This window comes from Sceloporus undulatus, chromosome 2, assembly GCF_019175285.1.
Source record: "Sceloporus undulatus isolate JIND9_A2432 ecotype Alabama chromosome 2, SceUnd_v1.1, whole genome shotgun sequence".
Lineage (NCBI taxonomy): Eukaryota > Metazoa > Chordata > Lepidosauria > Squamata > Phrynosomatidae > Sceloporus > Sceloporus undulatus.
Genome location: NC_056523.1, coordinates 104,236,570 through 104,256,725, shown reverse-complemented (window position 1 = coordinate 104,256,725; position 20,156 = coordinate 104,236,570). Strand labels below are relative to the sequence as shown.

At 41.1% G+C, this 20,156-nt stretch overlaps 1 protein-coding gene across 8 annotated transcripts in view; it reads right to left on the bottom strand.

Moving 5' to 3' along the window:
* Window positions 1-20,156, bottom strand: part of ARHGAP26 (Rho GTPase activating protein 26) — a 402,649-nt gene that overhangs the window by 134,193 nt on the left and 248,300 nt on the right. For all 8 annotated transcript variants that reach the window (XM_042450195.1, XM_042450199.1, XM_042450198.1 and 5 more), the window contains 3 exons: window positions 14,666-14,750; window positions 8,574-8,632; window positions 5,929-6,034 (listed from right to left, as the gene is read on the bottom strand). In XM_042450195.1, the coding sequence (XP_042306129.1) occupies window positions 5,929-6,034; window positions 8,574-8,632; window positions 14,666-14,750 (250 nt within the window). The remainder of the gene's footprint in view (window positions 1-5,928; window positions 6,035-8,573; window positions 8,633-14,665; window positions 14,751-20,156) is intronic.

Sequence of the window (20,156 nt, the reverse complement as noted above, 5' to 3'; positions counted from 1 at the left end):
AAAGTCATTCCTCGTAGGGCATGGCTTCCAGACCCTTCACCATTTTAGTCGTTCTCCTTTAGACATGCTCCAGTTTCTCCACATCTTTTTTAAATTGTGGTGCCCAGAACTGGACACAATATTCCAGGTGGGGCCTGACCACAGCAGAATATAGTGGCACGATTACTTCCCTTGGTCTAGACACTATACTTTTATTGATGCAGCCTAAAATTGCATTGGCCTTTTTAGCTGCTGGGTCGCACTGTTCACTCATGTTCAACTTGTGGTCTGCTTGGACTCCAAGATCCCTTTCACATGTAGTTTCATTCAGCCAGGTGTCCCGCATCCTATATCTGTGCATTTCATTTTTCTGTCCTAAGTGTAGTACCTTACATTTCTCCGTCTTGAATTTCATTTTGTTAGCTTTGGCCCAGTTTTCTAGTCTATTCGGGTCATCTTGAATTTTAATCCTGTCCTCTGGGGCATTAGCTACTCCTAGTTTGGTGTCATCTGCAAATTTGATAAGTATGCCCCCAATTTTGTCCTCCAAATCATTGATAAAGTTGTTGAATAGCACAGGGCCCAGGACAGAACCCTGTGGGACCCCACTGGTCACTTCTCTCCAGGATGAAAAGGAGCCATTGTTGAGCACCCTTTGGATTCAGCTAGTCAACCAATTACAAATCCATGTAACAGTTGCCTTGTCTAGCCCACATTTTACAAGCTTGTTTGCAAGAATGTCATGGGGAACTTTGTCAAAGGCCTTACTGAAATCAAGATATACTATATCCACAGCATTCCCTTCATCTAACAAGCTGGTAATTTTATCAAAAAAGAGATCAGGTTTGTCTGGCATGACTTCTTTCTCTGAAACCCATGTTGACTTTTTGTGATTATGGCATTGCTTTCTAGATGTTCACAGACTCTCTGTTTAATGATCTGCTCTAGAATCAGATCATTAAACAGAGAGTCTGTGAACATCTAGAAAGCAAAGAAGTATTTAGATGTGGGAATTAGAAAGCAAGTAGACTTACATTAACTGATGGAATTGAACTGAATAAGCTGTAAAGGACCAACTTGAAGGCAGTAACAATGAACTTCTCTACATTTTATAAGACTGTTTGTAAGTCAGGGGTACTTATATAAGAACATTCATTTGAAAATTCAGACTGAAATAATGTTTCTTCTTATTATGTCTGATGTAGCAAAACATGTAATTTTGTTTCTATTACCATTATATCACTGCAGGTAGTTTATTTTCCTCCCTACCACAGATTCAGACAATTTCCCTAGAAAAACAATAAAGTTGGCAACAGCCATCTTGCTTTACTTAGCTGTACTTAGTGCCAAGTGAAAAGGGCTTTACTTTGACAAGCAAAAAGGGCATTTATTTCACCGGGTGGATTGTATTAACATCACTATAACTTCACTGAAAAATCTCACTAGATGGGGAATAAATGCTTAAGCAATCAAGGGCATAAATAAACTCAGAAATAATAACACAGACACATTTTAAAAGCTTCATATTTTTGTCTAGGCACATTTATTTTTCTGTAACACATTGTTTCTATTTCTTTTTTAAAGAGATAATTACAATCTGCTCTATGACTGCATCTAATGCCAAAGAAACAATGGAATTAAAAAAAAACCCCAGAAGATAACAAAAATCTATTCATTCTAGTCAATGCTATCCCCACATATGGTAGTCATGAGACATTCCAGAGCTCTAGCTTCAAGTACCCAAGGCTCAGTGCCTGGCATCCATCCAACACCACCGTGACCTACTTTGCAAAACAGAATTGGTCCTATTTAGTTTAGGAGGAAACAAAGATTTTTGGCCTTCAAGAAACAAATGTGACATCCCTGCACTTACATAAAAAGTGAATGGCTTGAACACTTACTCACAGTGCGCATTGCCAACAGTCCTTATATAAGAACTACTACATCTCATGTTAAGTCTACCTTTTGTCTATGAAGAATACCTTCAAAGGCAAACTAGTGCACACAGTTTAAAAACAGCAGTGGAAATTGCCTTTAAGATGAGCAGAAGTTAACATTATTTATGATTTTTAATCTCTATTCTAATATTTTGATTCTGATGAATCCCTATTCTTCCTGTAGATTGAATTCTTTTATAGCTCTGAAAAACAAAGAGTGGACATTTTACCTAAGTAAAAAGTTGATGGAGACCTTATAAAACCTTTAATGTGAAAAATACTGAAACCTCTGTGATACATATCTATGCCAGCTTCTTAAATTCAGGCTCATTTGCATCAAGAATTGATCCCACATCCAGCTGCAACATAATATATAGGTCAGGTGTCCCTTATTTGAAATGTTTTGGACCAAAAGTGTTTTGGATTATTTATTTATTTAGGAATACCTGTATTTGTATACGTGTACATAATAAGATCTCTTGGAGATGGGACCAAGGTCTAAACAAAAATTTCATACATGCTTTATAAACATAGCTTGAGGGTAATATTATACAATACTTTTAATAATGAACCATCAGAAAGCAAAGGTGTTACTATCTCAGTCATCCATGAAATAGTTTTGGTTTTTGAAACAGTTTGGATTTCAGAATTCTTGATAAGGGAGACTCAGGTGATATTAATATTAATAATATTTATTGGTAATGCCACCTTTATGTGCTGAATCTGATATTACTGTGGATATAGCTTCAGGGGTGGTGTCCAGATGGCCTTCTGGTCTGGTTTCATGGGATTTCAGTTTTAGTTACTGTTACCTGAAGTTTGATCAATCACTTATATTTTTAACCCTTGCGAGTCTTCAAAGAGCAAGATTGAAAAGACTGATTGGGTAGATTTGAGAGCTGGTTTATTTGAGAGAGAAATGTTGCTGATCATCTTAAGGAGCAAGCTTAATAGTCCCTGCTCAAGAAACCCTCTTTAGACCAGGAGGTTATAATAGTATCCAGTAATCCAGTTACTAGTATCAACATTTGGGGCAAAATACTTAGCTGTGACAGTTCAAGTCAAGACGCTGTGGGGAGAAACACGAATCTGATTCAACTGATTCCGGGCCCAATTTTTGTTTTGGCCCCTCTGACAGATGATCCCTATTGAAACAAAGACACATGGAATGCAACCATGCTAATTCTCCTTGATACCTCAACAGCACTGGACAACCTCAATCACTATATTTTGCTGGAATGTGGGGTAAGAGTTGAAAGCAGATATATGATGGTGTTGCTCCTGGGTTCTGCTGAATTCTATAGTATCTGTGGGTTTCATAAGGTTCTATCTTGTCTGACATGTCAACTGATTCAAGTAAGACTATGCAGGTTCTAGACTAGCATCAGGAGTCGATAGAAAGTTTGACCAAGATGGATAAATTAAAATGAATCCCAATAAATTGAAGGCTCTGTGGCAGGTGATTCTCATGTCTAAAAATTAGGTGCATGAAACTGGACAGTGAAGAAAGCTGACAGGTGGAGAATCAACTCATTTGAAATATAGTGCTGTAGTAAAGTTTTACTTATACTCTGGACTACTAAAAATACAAATGAGTGTGTCCTAGAGCACTCAGGGCTGAACTCACATTAGAGGCCAAAAATAACTAAACTGAGGATGTCATACTTTGGATATATCATGAGGCAACTTGACTCAATGGAAAAAATGATAATGTTTGGCAAAGTGGAAGGCAGTAGCAAAAGAGGAAGAGTGCATTACAGGTGGATAGACGCAATCAAGGAGGCCACAGTCCTGAGTCTGCAGGACCTGGGCAGGTCAACTGATGACCAGTGTCCATTCATAGGGTCACTCAGTTGAAGTTGAGCAAACAGCAAATAATAAAATTGTGTTGGGAAAAGGGGATGTAGTCAATTTAAAAGAGCAGTCATGTAGCTTGGGATTAGGAACGCAAACCAACTCATGTTGGATCTGGTTAAAGGCCTTTCTTGTCCAATATGCTGCTCCCACAATGGCCAATCAGTGCCCTATAGGAAGTACACAAAAGTCAATCAGTTGTCTAGGGTTCTGCACTCGCCCCTCCCCATAAATAAAAAACCCCTTTATCTCGTTTTTTAATTTTCTTTTTCTTACAAATGTAACATTACAACACTCCAGCAAAAGGCTTGGATGTTGAAATGAGCCAGTATTCCATATTCTTTTAAACATGAAAGCATCCAAAGATTCCATCCCCCACCCTTATATCTAAAGCCAAATTTCAGTTTTTGAAAGCTCACTGTAAACTGCATGAAATGACACAAACATAAAATAAAAGACAACATCTGGATTCTGTCTTTTTAAAGCACATTTCAAAGTTTGCTCACTGCCTCTCTATATTGTTATCTATGTGCTGTTCCAGAGCCCTCTAATATGGAGAGGACAAGACAAGACACCTCCTGTAACAGAAACATAAAGCTGCTTGGTCATTCCAGATGTTTTTCCCTTCAAATGCTAAGCAAAGGAGGGTTTTGGCAGTTATAAGCAGGGGAAGTAATTTCCATGAGTCACGCAGAACTGTTTTGCTACGATGACCCATGTGTCTACCACCCCCGTGGCACAAATATAAACGCCTGTAAAAAAACAAAAACCATGAATATAACAGTGGGATATGGAGCAGTAACATGCAATGGGAGTGGCTGCATCACTAAATGTTACACAAGCTAGATTTCTTTTCTACTCATTGTTACAGACACCATAATAAACATCCTTGAAATCAGTTTCATTCATACTAGAGGCATAAGCTGCAGCTGTATGGAAAATGCTGTGTAAGAGTTAAATTAAGTAGTTCCATGAAATTGTCCACATATTATCTAACATTTAAGTCTGGATTCCTCATTCTAAAAACCCTGACTTTAGATCAGTCTAGACTACAGTACTATTTATAAATTTGCCAAAATGTGCATTCGTGCAGCCCAACTAGACGTGACATCAAAGACGCATGAATGTCTCCCTTACATTTTAAGCCTTAAGGGGAGAGTTGTTTAACCCAGGCTCAGAAGGTGAAGTGAGATTAAACCCTTCCCTCCCACGGATTTAGCAGTTTCACCTGTAGAGGGAGAAACAACATGGATGACCATGGTCTTCCCTTCATTGCTAATAGTAGCTCTTGTACAGCAATGTGTGCTAGGAGGAAAATATGAACGATCACATCCCCGATCCACCAAATTAGAGCCCCATCATTTATTGCTGACATTACCTCTCATTTGGCCTCTTAAAAATGAGAAAAGGAGAGCTCCCCATGCCCATACATCTTTCCCTTTTTTGTTTCTTTCCTTAATGGCCTGCCAGAAGAGGATTTTTTCACCTATTACCCATAAACATCAAATAAATGCTACACAAGTGTGATGTACTTTGCAACTGCCTTACAACTGATGCAGAGCAACTCCTTTCCACACTGCACAGCAGCATATAACTCAAGGTCTATTTTCTCTCACTGTTTAACCTTGCTCATGAATCTCCTGTACCTTAACTTCCTTGCAGGAGCAACATGTTCCAAAACAAGGAATAGATATTGACCTCACATGCCTGTCACAAAACAAGTGCCTAATACCACAAATACACTGTGCGAAGACTCTGAAAAGGTTGAGCAAATGGCAAGTCAAGGATTTTCTTAATTAGGGATGCTCAGCTTTGGTATTAAGAAAAAAAAAAACCTTTCTTCTCCTAGTGAAGAGCCCATAAGCTAAAGTTATAGCCTTCATAAGCAGCCAAGTGATCTAATAACATCATGGAATGGAAATTTAAATAAGACGTAAATTCTTATGGTACACATTCATTTAAGGCATGATTAACATCTGGTAGGCCACTAAGTTCATCACATTTCCTGACAATGAAGGGAACTGCCATTTCAGAATATGGTTTTCAACCAAATGCAGGGAGCAGGAAGAGTGCCCTTACTCTTAAATGGTTAGTCCATTTTTCCACTCTGAGGTCAGTAAACAAAAAGGCAAGAGTTTATTAAAGCCAGCACACATACTTTGCCAAGTGATTCATGAGCAAATGGAGCATCTGTCTGTTTTTCTCAGGAAGTCTGTGTACTAAGCTGTGGATCTCTGAGATTCTTGATTCTTGATTCTCCAGTTCTGCAACAAGACAAAATATTTTTGGTTTCATCCATCAGTTACAAGCTATTTAGTACAACCTGAAATCCCTAGATTTTGATTAGCTTTATTACAATAATAGGTACCAAAACAATAGAAAGTTGAAAGGATGCATAAATGTCTCTTCCCAGCTTAGTTGCTTCCTTTAGTCTGACCCTCGACTTACACACGGATCAATGAAAAGCAACAATTTTGGCCCAAAATGTTGACCTCAACTTATACATGAGGTTGATTTATAGTCAAGTATATATGGTAATTTTATTGTAACACCTAAACTTTAATTATCCCAGCTCAAAGTGGAAGCAATTGTAGAAGTCCAAAGAAGTGTTAGGTGTTTTCTCATTCTCTCCCCACCTTCTCTTTGCTGCTCTCATGCAAACACACACTCACACACCTCCCTCTATCAACATTTTAGGATAATCTTTTTTTGGGGGGGTGGGTGGGAGATGTGGACAGTGAGGATACACAGGCATCCTAACGATAATATTCATACAATCTATTTTTACAAGTCTCTCGTCCAACATGAACTTACCTTGGACAGAGGGAAAGATGGTATTATCCACCTGGGAGAAGCCCTTTCACTGGGGATAACAGAACTGGTAATCCTGTTCTCATTTCTAGTGGGAAGACATATTCTGGAGTATACATTACCACCTTGCCTTGTCCCACAATATGTATGCATTGAGACACAGAAGAAGGAGAGAGTAGAGCCAAGTACTCACAAAATACAGTCGTTCCTCCATTTTTGTGGGGGATCCATTCCGGACCCCAACATGAAAATGGAAACTCGCATATATTCAAGCCCCACTGGCCTGTGCTCATGGGCACCAGCACCATTTTAGTCAATGGGGCTCGCCCCTCCATGAGGAATCAAGACCATGGACTTCAAGTCTGCGAAAATGGAGAGGTGACTGTATAGATAATGATAATACCCTGTGAATTATTTGCTTTGAGTTATTTTCATGGCCAAACCTACATCCTTCTACCACCACTCACTGTCAGGAAATCAGGCAGATAAACATTAGAATATTTTTAAAAATACACTGCGAGTCAGAAATAATTTTTTTGTTTCTTCAATGGACAATGGACAATGAATATGAAAGAAGCAGAGTTGTTTTCAGCTGCCCTTGCAGAACTAACAGCCTAGCGGCAGTGGAAACATCCACGGGAGTGGAGAGAGAGAAAGGGGGCAAAAGGGGGGCTTCAGTTAAAGTACTGGTGTGCAAAAAAGACAAGGGGAACCAGCAGACATTAGGACCATGGTGGGGATGAGGGTTGCATGAAACTTCTTTTCAGGGTATCTTAAAAACATTGTGAAACCTCACTTCATGTGGTCATATCTCCTGCTCTTCACCTTTCCACATGAGCTCACTCTCTTAGCCACGTCTTTCACTAGTGGTGGCAAGAAACTCTTGCGAGGGTTGGACACAAGGCATCACTTCTGTTGCTTAGAGTGGCACCATTTAGGGACTGATTGAATGACTGGAGCAAAGAATTAGAGCACACAGCAGTGGGGAAGAGGCAGCAGCAAAAAGGAGCTTTCAAGTTTGAGACGCTGCTTAAACTTTGTGTGCTCCAGCCTGATCTTGTTTTCTTTCATCTGATAGGCTGAGAGAAGAGCATGCAGCCTCTGTAAACCCACTATACACATACTGGCTGGGACACTCTCTGCCCCAATAAAGAAGGATTGAGAGTACTTCCTTGCTGGGGAGAAGCTTCTCCCTTTTCATTTGGTCACCTGGGGAGAAGCGATCAAGCAGTTGGCTGAGCAGTGACTAAGAAGTTTCTTGCCTGCATTTGCCTTTGCGGAAGTGACGGAATGGGTGAGAGGTTTCTCTGTCACTGCTTGGCCAGCTGCATGATTGCTGTTCTGACAGTGACCAGGTCCAAAGGGAATAGCAACCAAGAAGCCTGTACAGTAGCAACGGAGAAGCCTCTCACCTGCACTGGCCTTTACTGGATGGCTGGCACAGGCAAGAGGCTTCTTGGTCGCTATTCAGCCAGCTACTCAGTTGCTGCTCCCAAAGGGAGCTGTGACCAAAATTGGTTGTTTTAAATTTGCAGTAGAACATTAGACTTAACATCAGAAAATAGGCATTGGGGGCACTAGGGTTGTCGCCCAAGAGGAAAGGGGCAGTGGCCCAAAAAAGTTTGGGAACCACTGATCTAAATGATAAAATAGTAGACTCACAAGTATGTCATATTTATCAAGTCAGAAACCACAATGAAATTAATGGAGACGTTCTCATCAGAGGCAAGCTGAAATGACAGGATACTGCAAAAATTCAAGCTAATAAAAACCTATGATTTGGACAACCAAACATTTTTGTAATATCCCCACTTTTTTCCATTGCAGGAAGTTTTAATTAATATGCTCTCTTACATCACAATTCCATTCCTATTTGCAGAATTTTCTGAAAAAGCTCACATCTTTGCCAATAAGTTCTAAAAGATTAAAAGTTATGTGGTGTTGCTGACAGAGGAATTTGTCTCCTTCAGGAGGCTGAGACAAATTACTTACTTGCTGCTTTAATGAAGCTTCTTTGAAACTGATACATCATGAGTGGTCCAGGAAGCATTCTGAGATACAGAGGAAAGCACAACCAAATGACAACAATTAAAATTCTTGGTAGAATGGTTGATAAGCACTGGAAATAAGTAATTACAATCAATTTATTCATCATCATGTAGGGCGCAGCTAAACACTGCCAGCCATTTAACTGTATTCAACAAGAAATGTCATCACATTGAAAAGAAAAAGGATTTAATTCCTGTCTTTCCGAACACTGATCAGCTTTTCATCATTAAATAACTAAATAGTCTCATATAATGGATTGGTAACTTAAAACATACACTGACAATACTGCAGCCTGCGGAAAAAAAAATAGTAACCCTGAAAGACAGATGATCCCAGAAATCAGCTATTTCAGACTTATGTCAGGGCTAGCCAGCAACAGCTAAACATGATGCCATAATACGCCATGCCAAAGAACAGAGTAGATAATAATAATAGATATAATAATAACAGAAACAATTGATTACATTTTAAATGTGTGTCAGGGAGATGTGGTTCTTCAGGTGTTTTTGGCCTACAACTTCAATCAGTCTCCACCTGAAAACTAATGGTAAGGGGCTTTTGGAGTTGCAGTACAAAAATACCTGGAGGGAACCATGCTTGACTAACCCTGTTCCACAGCAGAGGTGGCCTGGGAAACTTTAATAATGAGACTGCATTATACACCTGAATAAAAGGAAAAGTGGTTCCTTGCATGGACAACTCAAGTTAAATGGAGAAGTGTTTGTGAGGCTCTGGAAGAATGTGCACGTTTTATCCACCCTTTCTCTCTTAATACCACATGAAGTAATCGCATTAAAAGGCACAGCAGCAGCGGAATCACTGGCTGCAATTATCCTATCACCTTTCAACACAGGCAAAAATAGGGCAGTGATAAAGCAAAAGAAAAGAGCCAGGCCAGACTATCACCCAATTTCAACCAGCATCCAAAATGTTTGCAAAAATTCACTTCTTACGAAACTATTTATACTCTGCTAACAAGATTATAAGATTAAAGGATACTTACTGTAATGTATGGGTCTAGAAGTTAAATCAATTCCATGCAAAATTTACAATGATGTAAATACAGTGTTTGTACTCAAATGGAAAACACAGGACCCAACTAGTCTGATCTTGTGAATGTTTCTTAGGGCTTTTCTCCAGTGTGGTTGCAGCCTCAGTCCCACTACCCTCATGTTCACACCAGGTGGTATTATGAGAAAGGCCCTTATTGTTGGCTTCCCCTAGAATCTAGAGCACCCTTCCTAGAGAGACTACATTGGCTCCTCTTTGCTGTCCTTACATTAGCATGCAAAGACATTTTCAAGAAAGGCTTTGTTAAACTGAAATTTTTTTGAAGGGAGGGCTTTCAATAAGGAGTGGTAAGTATTATTTTTAAAAATTATTTTTAGTATATGCTTTAAATTCTTTCTAATGGTTAATTATATTTTGATGATAAATTTTTAATGTTTTATCTATACTGTATTTGTTTTAAATTGTAAGTTATCTAGAAGGTTGTGGGGGATGTAAATAAAAGTAGGATATTAAGTAAAAGAACCAATGACTTGAGGACTTGTCAGTACAAAATCCACACACGCACCCTGACTAGAGGTATGGGAAGAGTGTGAATCTCACCTTCAGATTTAGCTAAGATCTAAGTCTTAGTAACACCTTTCCATAGCAATACACAATGCTTGCTACTAACAAAAGCTCTGTTAGGATTTAGCACCTTATCCTGAGCTCCTCTGGGGAGTTCCTACCAGCTCTAGACTGGCCTGTCAAAATGTAAGAGTAAGAAAGAAAAATAGATAGAGGTTAGAGCTGAGATTGGATATCCCTCATTGTGTTTGTGGTTTATGACCTGCTGCCAAATAAATCCTCTGCATTATCTTTATTGCTGCATGATTAATAGTAATGAATTTCATTGTTTTGAGAATGTGCCAAGGGAAACAGAGCTTCTGGCCTAACGTCATAATGCAGACCTTTGCAACTCCCCACATTTCCTAGACTGGAACTCCAGTGAATAACATCAGCCACTCCTGCACTGTTACAAGTTAATTCAAGTGCTGGAGCAATACTGTTTATATACTTGAAAATACAGCTCTAAGACAGCTTTATGGTGACATTTCAAGCAAGGCCTTCCTGTTCTGGGACACCCTGAAATATTATGAAGGTGGATGGGGGTGTTGGAGATAGTCTATTAGTTTAAGACTGGAAGATAAACCATAAAATGGCATGCTTGAAAATGCAAAGTGCCATAGGTAACTGGGTAAAGTTTAAATCGTAACCAAGTCTGCCAAGACTTACTGAGATATACTGCAGTGAACTTTTGCAAAATTCTTGATAGCAGACATTAAGCCTGGAAGTGCAAGTTAAAACAAAGAGCACCCAAATACCTTGTCTACTTGTCAGTGCCAAGATTTAAGTGGAAGAAATGTACAGCATAGCCTCCAGTACAAGCAGGGGTTGCTGAACTCTCTCATACCCACAACTCCCCCTAGAAGTGCCCTTTCTTCCAGATCTATTCTTCCATACAATCACATTTTTGCTACCTGGCTTGGGCAAACATAGTAAGCAGCCAACCTGGTGAATTTGCAGGATACAAATTGGTGGTTGGGTAACATGTTATGTTAAGGAATGCAGTTCAGTGGTAAAAGGTATTTCTGTTCAATCCTTGGCCTCTCCACATAGGGCTGGGAAAGACTTCTGCCTGAAATCCTGATCAGTGAGACACACCTGCAGTTTGACTTGGGGTAAGGCAGGCAATTCTGTTTGGTCAGCACTCCCCCCTTACCTTAGTAAAGCTCAGATATGGGAACCCACTATAGGTCTGCTGAACCTGAGGTGCTAGCACAAGCAGACATGGAGAAGTGAATCCTGAGCAGGGAGTCTAAGGGCTTTGCTCCTGAAAAGTAGAATCATAGAATCATAGAATCATAGAATCATAGAGTTGGAAGAGACCGCAAGGGCCATCCAGTCCAACCCCCTGCCATGCAGGAAATCCAGATCAAAGCATCGTCGACAGATGGCCATCCAGCCTCTGTTTGAAGACCTCCAAGGAGGGAGACTCCACTACACTCCGAGGAAGTGCATTCCACTGTCGAACAGCCCTTACTGTCAGGAAATTCCTCCTAATGTTGAGGTGGAATCTCTTTTCCTGTAGCTTGCATCCATTGCTCCGGGTCCTAGTCTCTGGAGCAGCAGAAAACAAGTTTGCTCCCTCCTCAATATGACATCCCTTCAAGTATTTAAATAGGGCTATCATATCACCTCTTAACCTTCTCTTCTCCAGGCTAAACATCCCCAGCTCCCTGAGTCGTTCCTCATAGGGCAAGGTTTCCAGACCTTTCACCATTTTAGTCGCCCTCCTTTGGACACGCTCCAGTTTCTCAATGTCCTTTTTGAATTGTGGCGCCCAGAACTGGACACAATATTCCAGGTGGGGCCTGACCAGAGCAGAATATAGTGGCACTATTACTTCCCTGGATCTAGATACGATACTTCTATTGATGCAGCCTAAAATCGCATTGGCCTTGTTAGCTGCCGCATCACACTGTTGACTCATGTTCAACTTGTGGTCTACTTGGACTCCTAGATCCCTTTCACATGTTGTCTCCTTAAGCCAGGTGTCTCCCATCCTATATCTGTGCATTTCATTTTTTTGCCCTAAGTGCAGTACCTTACATTTCTCCCTGTTGAAGTTCATTCTGTTAGCTCTGGCCCAGCTTTCTAGTCTATTCAGGTCATTTTGAATTTTGATCCTGTCCTCTGGAGTATTAGCTATTCCTCCTACTTTAGTGTCATCTGCAAATTTGATAAGTATTCCCCCAATTTTTTCCTCCAAGTCATTGATAAAGATGTTGAATAGCACTGGGCCCAGGACAGAGCCCTGTGGGACCCCACTGGTTACTTCTCTCCAGGATGAAAAGGTGCCATTGTTGAGCACCCTTTGGGTTCGGCCGGTCAACCAATTACAAATCCACTTAACAGTTGCCTTGTCCAGCCCACATTTTACAAGCTTGTTTGTGAGAATGTCATGGGGAACCCTGTCAAAGGCCTTACTGAAATCAAGATATACTATATCCACAGCATTCCCTTCATCTACCAAGCTGGTAATTTTATCAAAGAAAGAGATTAGATTTGTCTGGCATGACTTGTTTCTCTGAAACCCATGTTGACTTTTTGTGATTATGGCATTGGCTTCTAGATGTTCACAGACTCTCTGTTTAATGATCTGCTCCAGAATCTTTCCTAGTACTGATGTCAGACTAACTGGACGATAATTGTTGGGATCCTCTTTTTTCCCCTTTTTGAAGATGGGGACAACGTTTGCCCTCCTCCAGTCGGCTGGGATCTCTCCTGTTTTCCAGGAGTTTTCAAAGATTATTGCCAATGGCTCCGATATTACATTAGCCAGTTCTTTTAATACCCTTGGATGTAGCTCATCTGGTCCTGGAGACTTAAATTCATTTAGGTTAAACAGGTATTCCTGTACTATCTCTTTACTTATTTTGTGCTGAAATTCCCCTATTCTGTCCTCTGCTCCATTATCCTCAGGTTGAGCACCCTTTGCCTTTTCTGAGAAGACTGAGGCAAAGAAAGTGTTGAGTAATTCTGCCTTTTCTCTGTCTTCTGTTAGCATTTTGCCATCTTCTCCACGCAGTGGCCCTACCGTTTCCTTCTTCTTCCTTTTGCTGCGGACATATCCAAAAAAGCCCTTTTTGTTGTTCTTAACCTCTCTAGCAAGCCTGAGTTCATTCTGTGCTTTAGCTTTTCTGACCTTATCTCTACACTTGCTAGCTATTTGTTTGAATTCCTCTTTGGTGATTTCCCCATTTTTCCATTTCTTATACATGTTCCGTTTAAAATTTAGCTGAGCTGAAAGTTCCTTTGTCATCCATCCTGGGTTCTTGCGACACCTCCCATTTTTCTTTCTCACTGGAACTGTTTTAATTTGTGCCTTCAGTATCTCCCTTTTGAGAAACTCCCATCCATCCTGAACTCCCTTCTCTTTTAGTATTCCTGACCATGGGATCGCACCCAGTATTTCTCTAAGTTTACTGAAATCCGCTCTCCTAAAGTCTAGGATGCGTGTCTGACTATGCCTGGCTTCTCCTTTCCATTGTATAACAAACTCCAGGAGAACATGGTCACTTCCACCTAAGGATCCCACCACTTGCACTTCATTAACCAAGTCATCCTTGTTGGTTAGGATCAGATCTAAAATAGCTGATCCCCTTGTTGCCTCTTCCACCTTTTGGACCATGAAATTGTCTCCGAGGCAAGTGAGGAATTTACTAGACCTTGAGGATCTGGCTGAGTTTGACTTCCAACAAATATCAGGGTAGTTGAAGTCACCCATCACTACTACATCTCTCCTTTCTGACTGTGTGGTCATCTGTTCTAGAAAGGCATCATCCAATTCCTCTGTCTGACTTGGGGGTCTGTAGTAGACTCCCACCATAACATCCTTGTTGTTTCCCTGCCCTTTAATTTTTATCCAGATGCTCTCCACCTGGCTTCCAGGATTGATGTCCTGGATCTCTTCACTGGTGTAAATATCTCTGACATATAGGGCTATTCCTCCTCCTTTCCTGTTTGGCCTGTTTCTCTTGAAAAGGTTATACCCCTCTATTTCCACATTCCAATCATGAGACTCATCCCACCAGGTTTCAGTGATGCCTATTATATCGTATTTGCTTTGTTGTACCAGGAGTTGAAGTTCATCATGCTTATTTCCCATGCTCTGTGCATTAGTGTAGAGGCATCTAAGACCATGTGTTCCCTTTACTTGCTGCTTGTGCAAGTTCTTTTGCCTCCCACTGTTGGGTCCTTGCACTGTTTGTCTTGTTCCCTCTCTGTCAGTTTGACTATCTTCTCCAGTCTTTTTGCCTTCCAGAATACTGTCTCCCTCCCCCACATAACTCAGTTTAAAGCCCTCCTGATCAAATTCTTGAGGCTATTGGCAAAAATGTTTTTGCCAACTGGCGTGAGATGCAACCCAGAAAAAAGAGTTAGGCACACAGGGACAGGGATCATAGGAGAACCTCCTCACTCACCGCAAGTATGTTTTCAGTGCACTGGTGATTGTTTTAATCTCCCACTCTGCAGAGATTTCATCTTCTGTTTCAGCTGCTTTAGGATCTAAGGACACAAAAGTATACACATCAGTAAGCTCCCATAGGAAGAAGAGCCTACATCAAGTAATGTAATATTCACCATGGGTTTACCACTTCCCAAACGTTTTCCTTGTTCCATCTTCACAATGTGAATACCCTTTACCTAAGAGCTGAAAATGTAACCAAGACAGAAAAGACTGTGCTTGGCTTGCCTGCAATGTGTTACTTTGATAGGACAGCTTTTTTAAAGAATCGGTTTGTTTCCTGGACAGGCATCCTAGAAGAGAGGAGCAAAGGAACTCAGAAATCTCCACCTAAAGAGGCTGATACAATGCCAGAAGTCACAGCCAAATGAGCACAATAGTCTCCATCTTTCCTCAAGGGTTGACCAGAAAAAGTAAGAACATGGGTATTGATTTGAGGATCAGAAAAACATAGAATCATAGAGTTGGAAGAGACCACAAGGGCTATCCAGTCCAATCCCCTGCCATGCAGGAAATCTCAATCAAAGCATACCTGACAGATGGCCATCCAGCCTCTGTTTAAAGACCTCCAAGGAGGGAGACTCCACCACTCTCCGAGGGAGTGTGTTCCACTCCCTTACTGTTAGAACAGCCCTTACTGTCAGGACGGTCTTCCTAATGTTAAGGTGGAAACTCTTTTCCTGTAGCTTGCATCCATTGTTCCGGGTCCTAGTCTCTGAAGCAGCAGAAAACAAGCTTGCTCCCTCCTCAATATGACATCCCTTTAAGTATTTAAACAAGGCTATCATATCACCTCTTAACCTTCACTTCTCCAGACTAAACATCCCCAGCTCCCTAAGGCGTTCCTCATAGGGCATGGTTTCCAGACCCTTCACCATTCTAGTCGCCCTCCTTTGGACATGCTCGTTTCTCCACAGCACTATTACTTCCCTTGGTCTAGACACTATACGTCTAATGATGCAGCCTAAAATCACATTGGCCTTGTTAGCTGCCGCACTGCATTGTTGACTCATGTTCAAGCTGTGGTCTACTTGGACTCCTAGATCCCTTTCACATGTAGTCTCATTCAGCCAGGTGTCCCCCATCCTATATCTGTGTATTTCATTTTTCCGCCCTAAGTGCAGTACCTTACATTTCTCCGTGTTGAAATTCATTTTGTTAGCTTTGGCCCATCTTTCTAATCTATTCAGGTCCTTTTGAATTTTGATCCTGTCCTCTGCTACTCTTTCTAATTTGGTGTCATCTGCAAATTTGATAAGTATGCCCCCATTTCTGTCATCCAAGTCATTTATAAAGATGTTGACTAACACTGGGCCCAGTCTAATTTACAAGCAATATCATACTGATTGTACAAATAACAAGAGTTCCACAATACCATGCATGCAGAATAAAGAAAATTAAAAATTAACATACTGCTGGCAAGCAATATAACTTAGATCCCTTCAGTCTAAGTACAATGATGCTATTCAGAGAAAAATTTGTCAAAAACAGGATTAACAGTACTTTTCTTAACAATAATTTTTATCTAGTTCCAACCAGTCATTTTCATAGAGTAGGGATACCAGATTGGATCCAACTTTAATCCTTAACAGATCTTGGAGCAGGACAAGATACTGTAAAGTTCCTTCAAGCAGGATGAAGGTATTTGTCCTCCCTCACCTTCCAAGCACCAACTTTCATCTGGGGCCATCCTCTCCTAACATGGAATATGTCTTGTCAGAGAAGTTCCAGCTGTGTTCTTATCACTGGGTGCACAGAAATAACATCAGTAGTATTATGTGTCCTTATATACAGCATCAATAAGTTGCCTTGAGACCCATTTGGGGAGAAAGGTGAGATATGAACCAAATAAATAAAAACAGAGCTAGTGCTTCTCCACTGATGAGGAAATAGGTGTGCTGGGGGAGGATCTGCTCCAAGTTCTTTTAAGCATTATGGTTACAGGAGACCCAATCTGGATCCAAGTTGGCAACCGTACCATAGAGAAATAGTCCATCTAAATATCATAAGAAGTTGCAAATGCTGTTGCAAATGATCACAATAACAATTTTAACAATAAAAATGAGGGATGGTATTAGCAGCCTACAGTACAAAGTCTGTATAATTACCCTTCACACCTTAAGTCAGGAGTCTTTTGGGAGCAGGGGTGAGCAATTGCTAAGAGAGTTGCATCAGAGAGCTGCACCAGCCTCTTGACAGACCTTGGAGGGATGCCCATACACACTCACTTCAGGGTTGTTGTTTTTTTTTAAAAAAACAACAACCTTTGAAACATTAACACTTATTTTTACTTAACATTTTTAAAAGTCCCCACACCTTGTATGAGAATTTAAGAATTCTGGGATTTGCACAAAAATAACACTGCTTCCAGACAGCTGTGTCTGGAAACAGCAAACTTACATAATAATTTTTAAAAATCCACAAAAAAAGCAATCTTAAACACATACACAAAAATACCTGTGAGGTTTTCTTGTGCAAATGTGCTGTTTTTGCCATCTTTTGTTGGGCGAGATTGCTGGCTTTTGTGTTAAAAAAAAGCAATACTGCACAAAATGACATGTGGCAGTCTGAAAACAGTGTTTTTTTGTGCAAAACTCATGATTTTCATGCAACAAATCATCACATTTATGGTCTGTGCAGAATAATTCCCTCAAATACATGAGGATATGGAAATAATGAATGAGAACTGCACATAACTATTTGTTTTCTCCACAGTGGGGAGAAAACTGTGGAAATTATATGTCCTCATTTGTAAAGATGAAATGTGCTGCTGTGTGGCTTCAAGTCATTTTTTACTTATGGCGACCCTAATGTGACTCTATCATGAGGATTTCTTGGCAAGATTTGTTCAGAGGAGGTTTGCAACTGCCTTCCCCTGAGGCTGAGAGCATGTGACTTGCCCAAAATCACCTTGTAGGTTTTATGGCCGAGCTGGGAATCCAACCCTGGTCTCCAGAGTCATACTCCAACACTCAAACCACTATGCCATGCTGACTATCATAGAAAAATATTAATACCCCAGCACTAAACACTGTACAAAGGATAAGGGAATGAGGATACCTACAGAGACTATTAAAAATTCAATTTTTTTAGGCATTAAAACAATATTGTGGACCAATGAAACACTGTTCAAGCAACATAGTATGAATTAAGCAAGTGTGGAGAAGTCTAGATAAAGGTGCAAGGTCTGCTTAAACAAATGAGTGCCCCTAGTCTAAAAACTAAGTTCTTCGGAATGAATACTCAACTATAAATCAACCTCATGTATAAGTCGAGGGCAGGTTTTGGGCCAAAATTGTGAATTTTGCCATGACCCGTGGATAGGTCGAAGGCAAAACTTGGAGGCTCCTTCAATGTAAGTATGTGTGCATGTGGCAAGACGGACCCTAATTGAGGCTTTTTTGCTTCAGCATTTCAGCTTTCGTTTCATCCTTTACTCCCCAGACAGTAGCAGACAGCGCGGGCGGGAGAGGGACTCTGTTTGTTTAAAAGCAATCAATGACCCAGGACTCTTTCTGCTCAGCTCAAGAGAGAAAGGAGCGGTACAGAGCACCAGGAAGAGGCAGCCGGGAGCCACCTCTTTGCTGCGTAGCTGCGCCGTAGCAACCAAACTGCGCAGTGTGGCTACAAAAAAAGGACCGCTAAAAAGCAGCCACCGCAAACAGCTGACAGCGGCATGAGCACGTCACTGCTGAGTGGCTCCATCTGGAGGCCGCCCAGCAGTGACGTCATCGCTACGCACGCCGTCTATTTGGCACCACGCAATGAGGACGCCCTCATCACGGGCGAGGGGAGTGTGGATGTGGCGCCCCTTGCACATGACCAGGGTGTCCTTCGGGGCATGTCTGTACCGGACCATAGAAACTGCTCTCCCGACTGCATGGCGAGATCTGAAAGAGCTGCTATGACATTCTGACCCATAAATAAGTCGACCTGGGATTTGGGTGGTCAATTTTTGGGCATAAATTTCTCGACTTACATGAGTATATATGGTAAACAATACCCCCCCCTTGACACACACAAACACACAGAGCCAGTTTTCATAATGCTCTAGCTAATCTAATCACCAAGAAGTGAAATCCATTGTGGAGATGCTCAATTCACAGAGCTGTGTTCCACATGGAGACCATGGTGAACAAACAATGGTAAAATGGAGGTAGAGTGGTAATAGGGAAACCTTACTTCTCACCACTGGTGTTAGGATCATTAAGGGCAATATAGTTTTCATCTACTGTGTCATCCTTTACTCCCCCTTCCATATGACCATGGTTGCTATTCACTGCTATGGAGGGAGGGAAGATCTGCAAAGCTGGAAAGGTAGTTAGGAAACACACTGTGGTAAGAGCAAAGCTTAGCTCACCACACCTCATACTTGGTGGCTCAGCCTCCACTGGCACTGATTCTCTGTGGGTGAGTCATTGCTGGCAAAGTAGCGTGTGTATTTGTATCCTTGGGCAGCCCAGGGCAGAAACCATGCTAGACACAGCCTTGCTGAGAAAATAAAAAGAAAGTTCTGCATAAACACACCCACAGACACAGACATACACACACTATATCCCAGGAATCCCTGGGAGCCTGGAGTGTGAAATACAAGCTTTCCCTCCACACACACTGTGTCTGTCATAATAACAGGCACTTTGCTAATAATAAGTAGCATGTCTGCACTGTGTCAAGTTATGTGAAACAGTCTGGGGGTGAGTCAGTGCTGGCAGAGTGGCATGTGTATTTGTATGCCTGCCCAAAGCAGAAACCATGCTAGACTTAGCCTTGCTGACAAAATAAAAATAAAGTTCTACATAAACATACTCACAGAGACACACACTATAGCCACTGTATCCAGCAGCTATATTTTGTCAGGATTGTGAAGGAAAAAATAAAGTTCTCACACAGTGCTGCATAATGGGACTTTGGCTCAGCAGTGTGTCAGCAAATTATCCGCTGAGCTGCTTGACCTGGTAGACCTTAAGCTCACAACTCCAGAAACCTTTCGCCAGATGAGCACTTATGCCAGACTGACATTTGCTGCTAGAAGCAAAGAAAGACTGCTCATGAAGTTCCCACTGGCTTGCAAAACAGAAACATCTGCAAAGTGCCTCCAGGGGCCACTAACCAGAGTTCAAGAGCAAGAGGGAAGATGGAGGCCAAATAAATTTATCTTTGCCAATCATGATCGGGGTGTGTGTGTCTTTGTTTGTGTCAGTGTGTGTCTACAGGGAAAGAGAGACATTTTTAAAAACTGGTGAATGGGCTTTGTGGTTTAGTAGATGTGGTAACTGCACACAGAGAAATAAATATGCACTTTAATAAATTAGAACTAGACTTCTAAATATTGCACCATGCACAATAAGAAGCTGGAATAAGCTAGGCAGTTTTTGGCTTCTGGACATATAATTTTAGTTTGTTCAGTTTTGCCTTCTGATGCCCTTGAAATGCAATGTTTTTCCCCC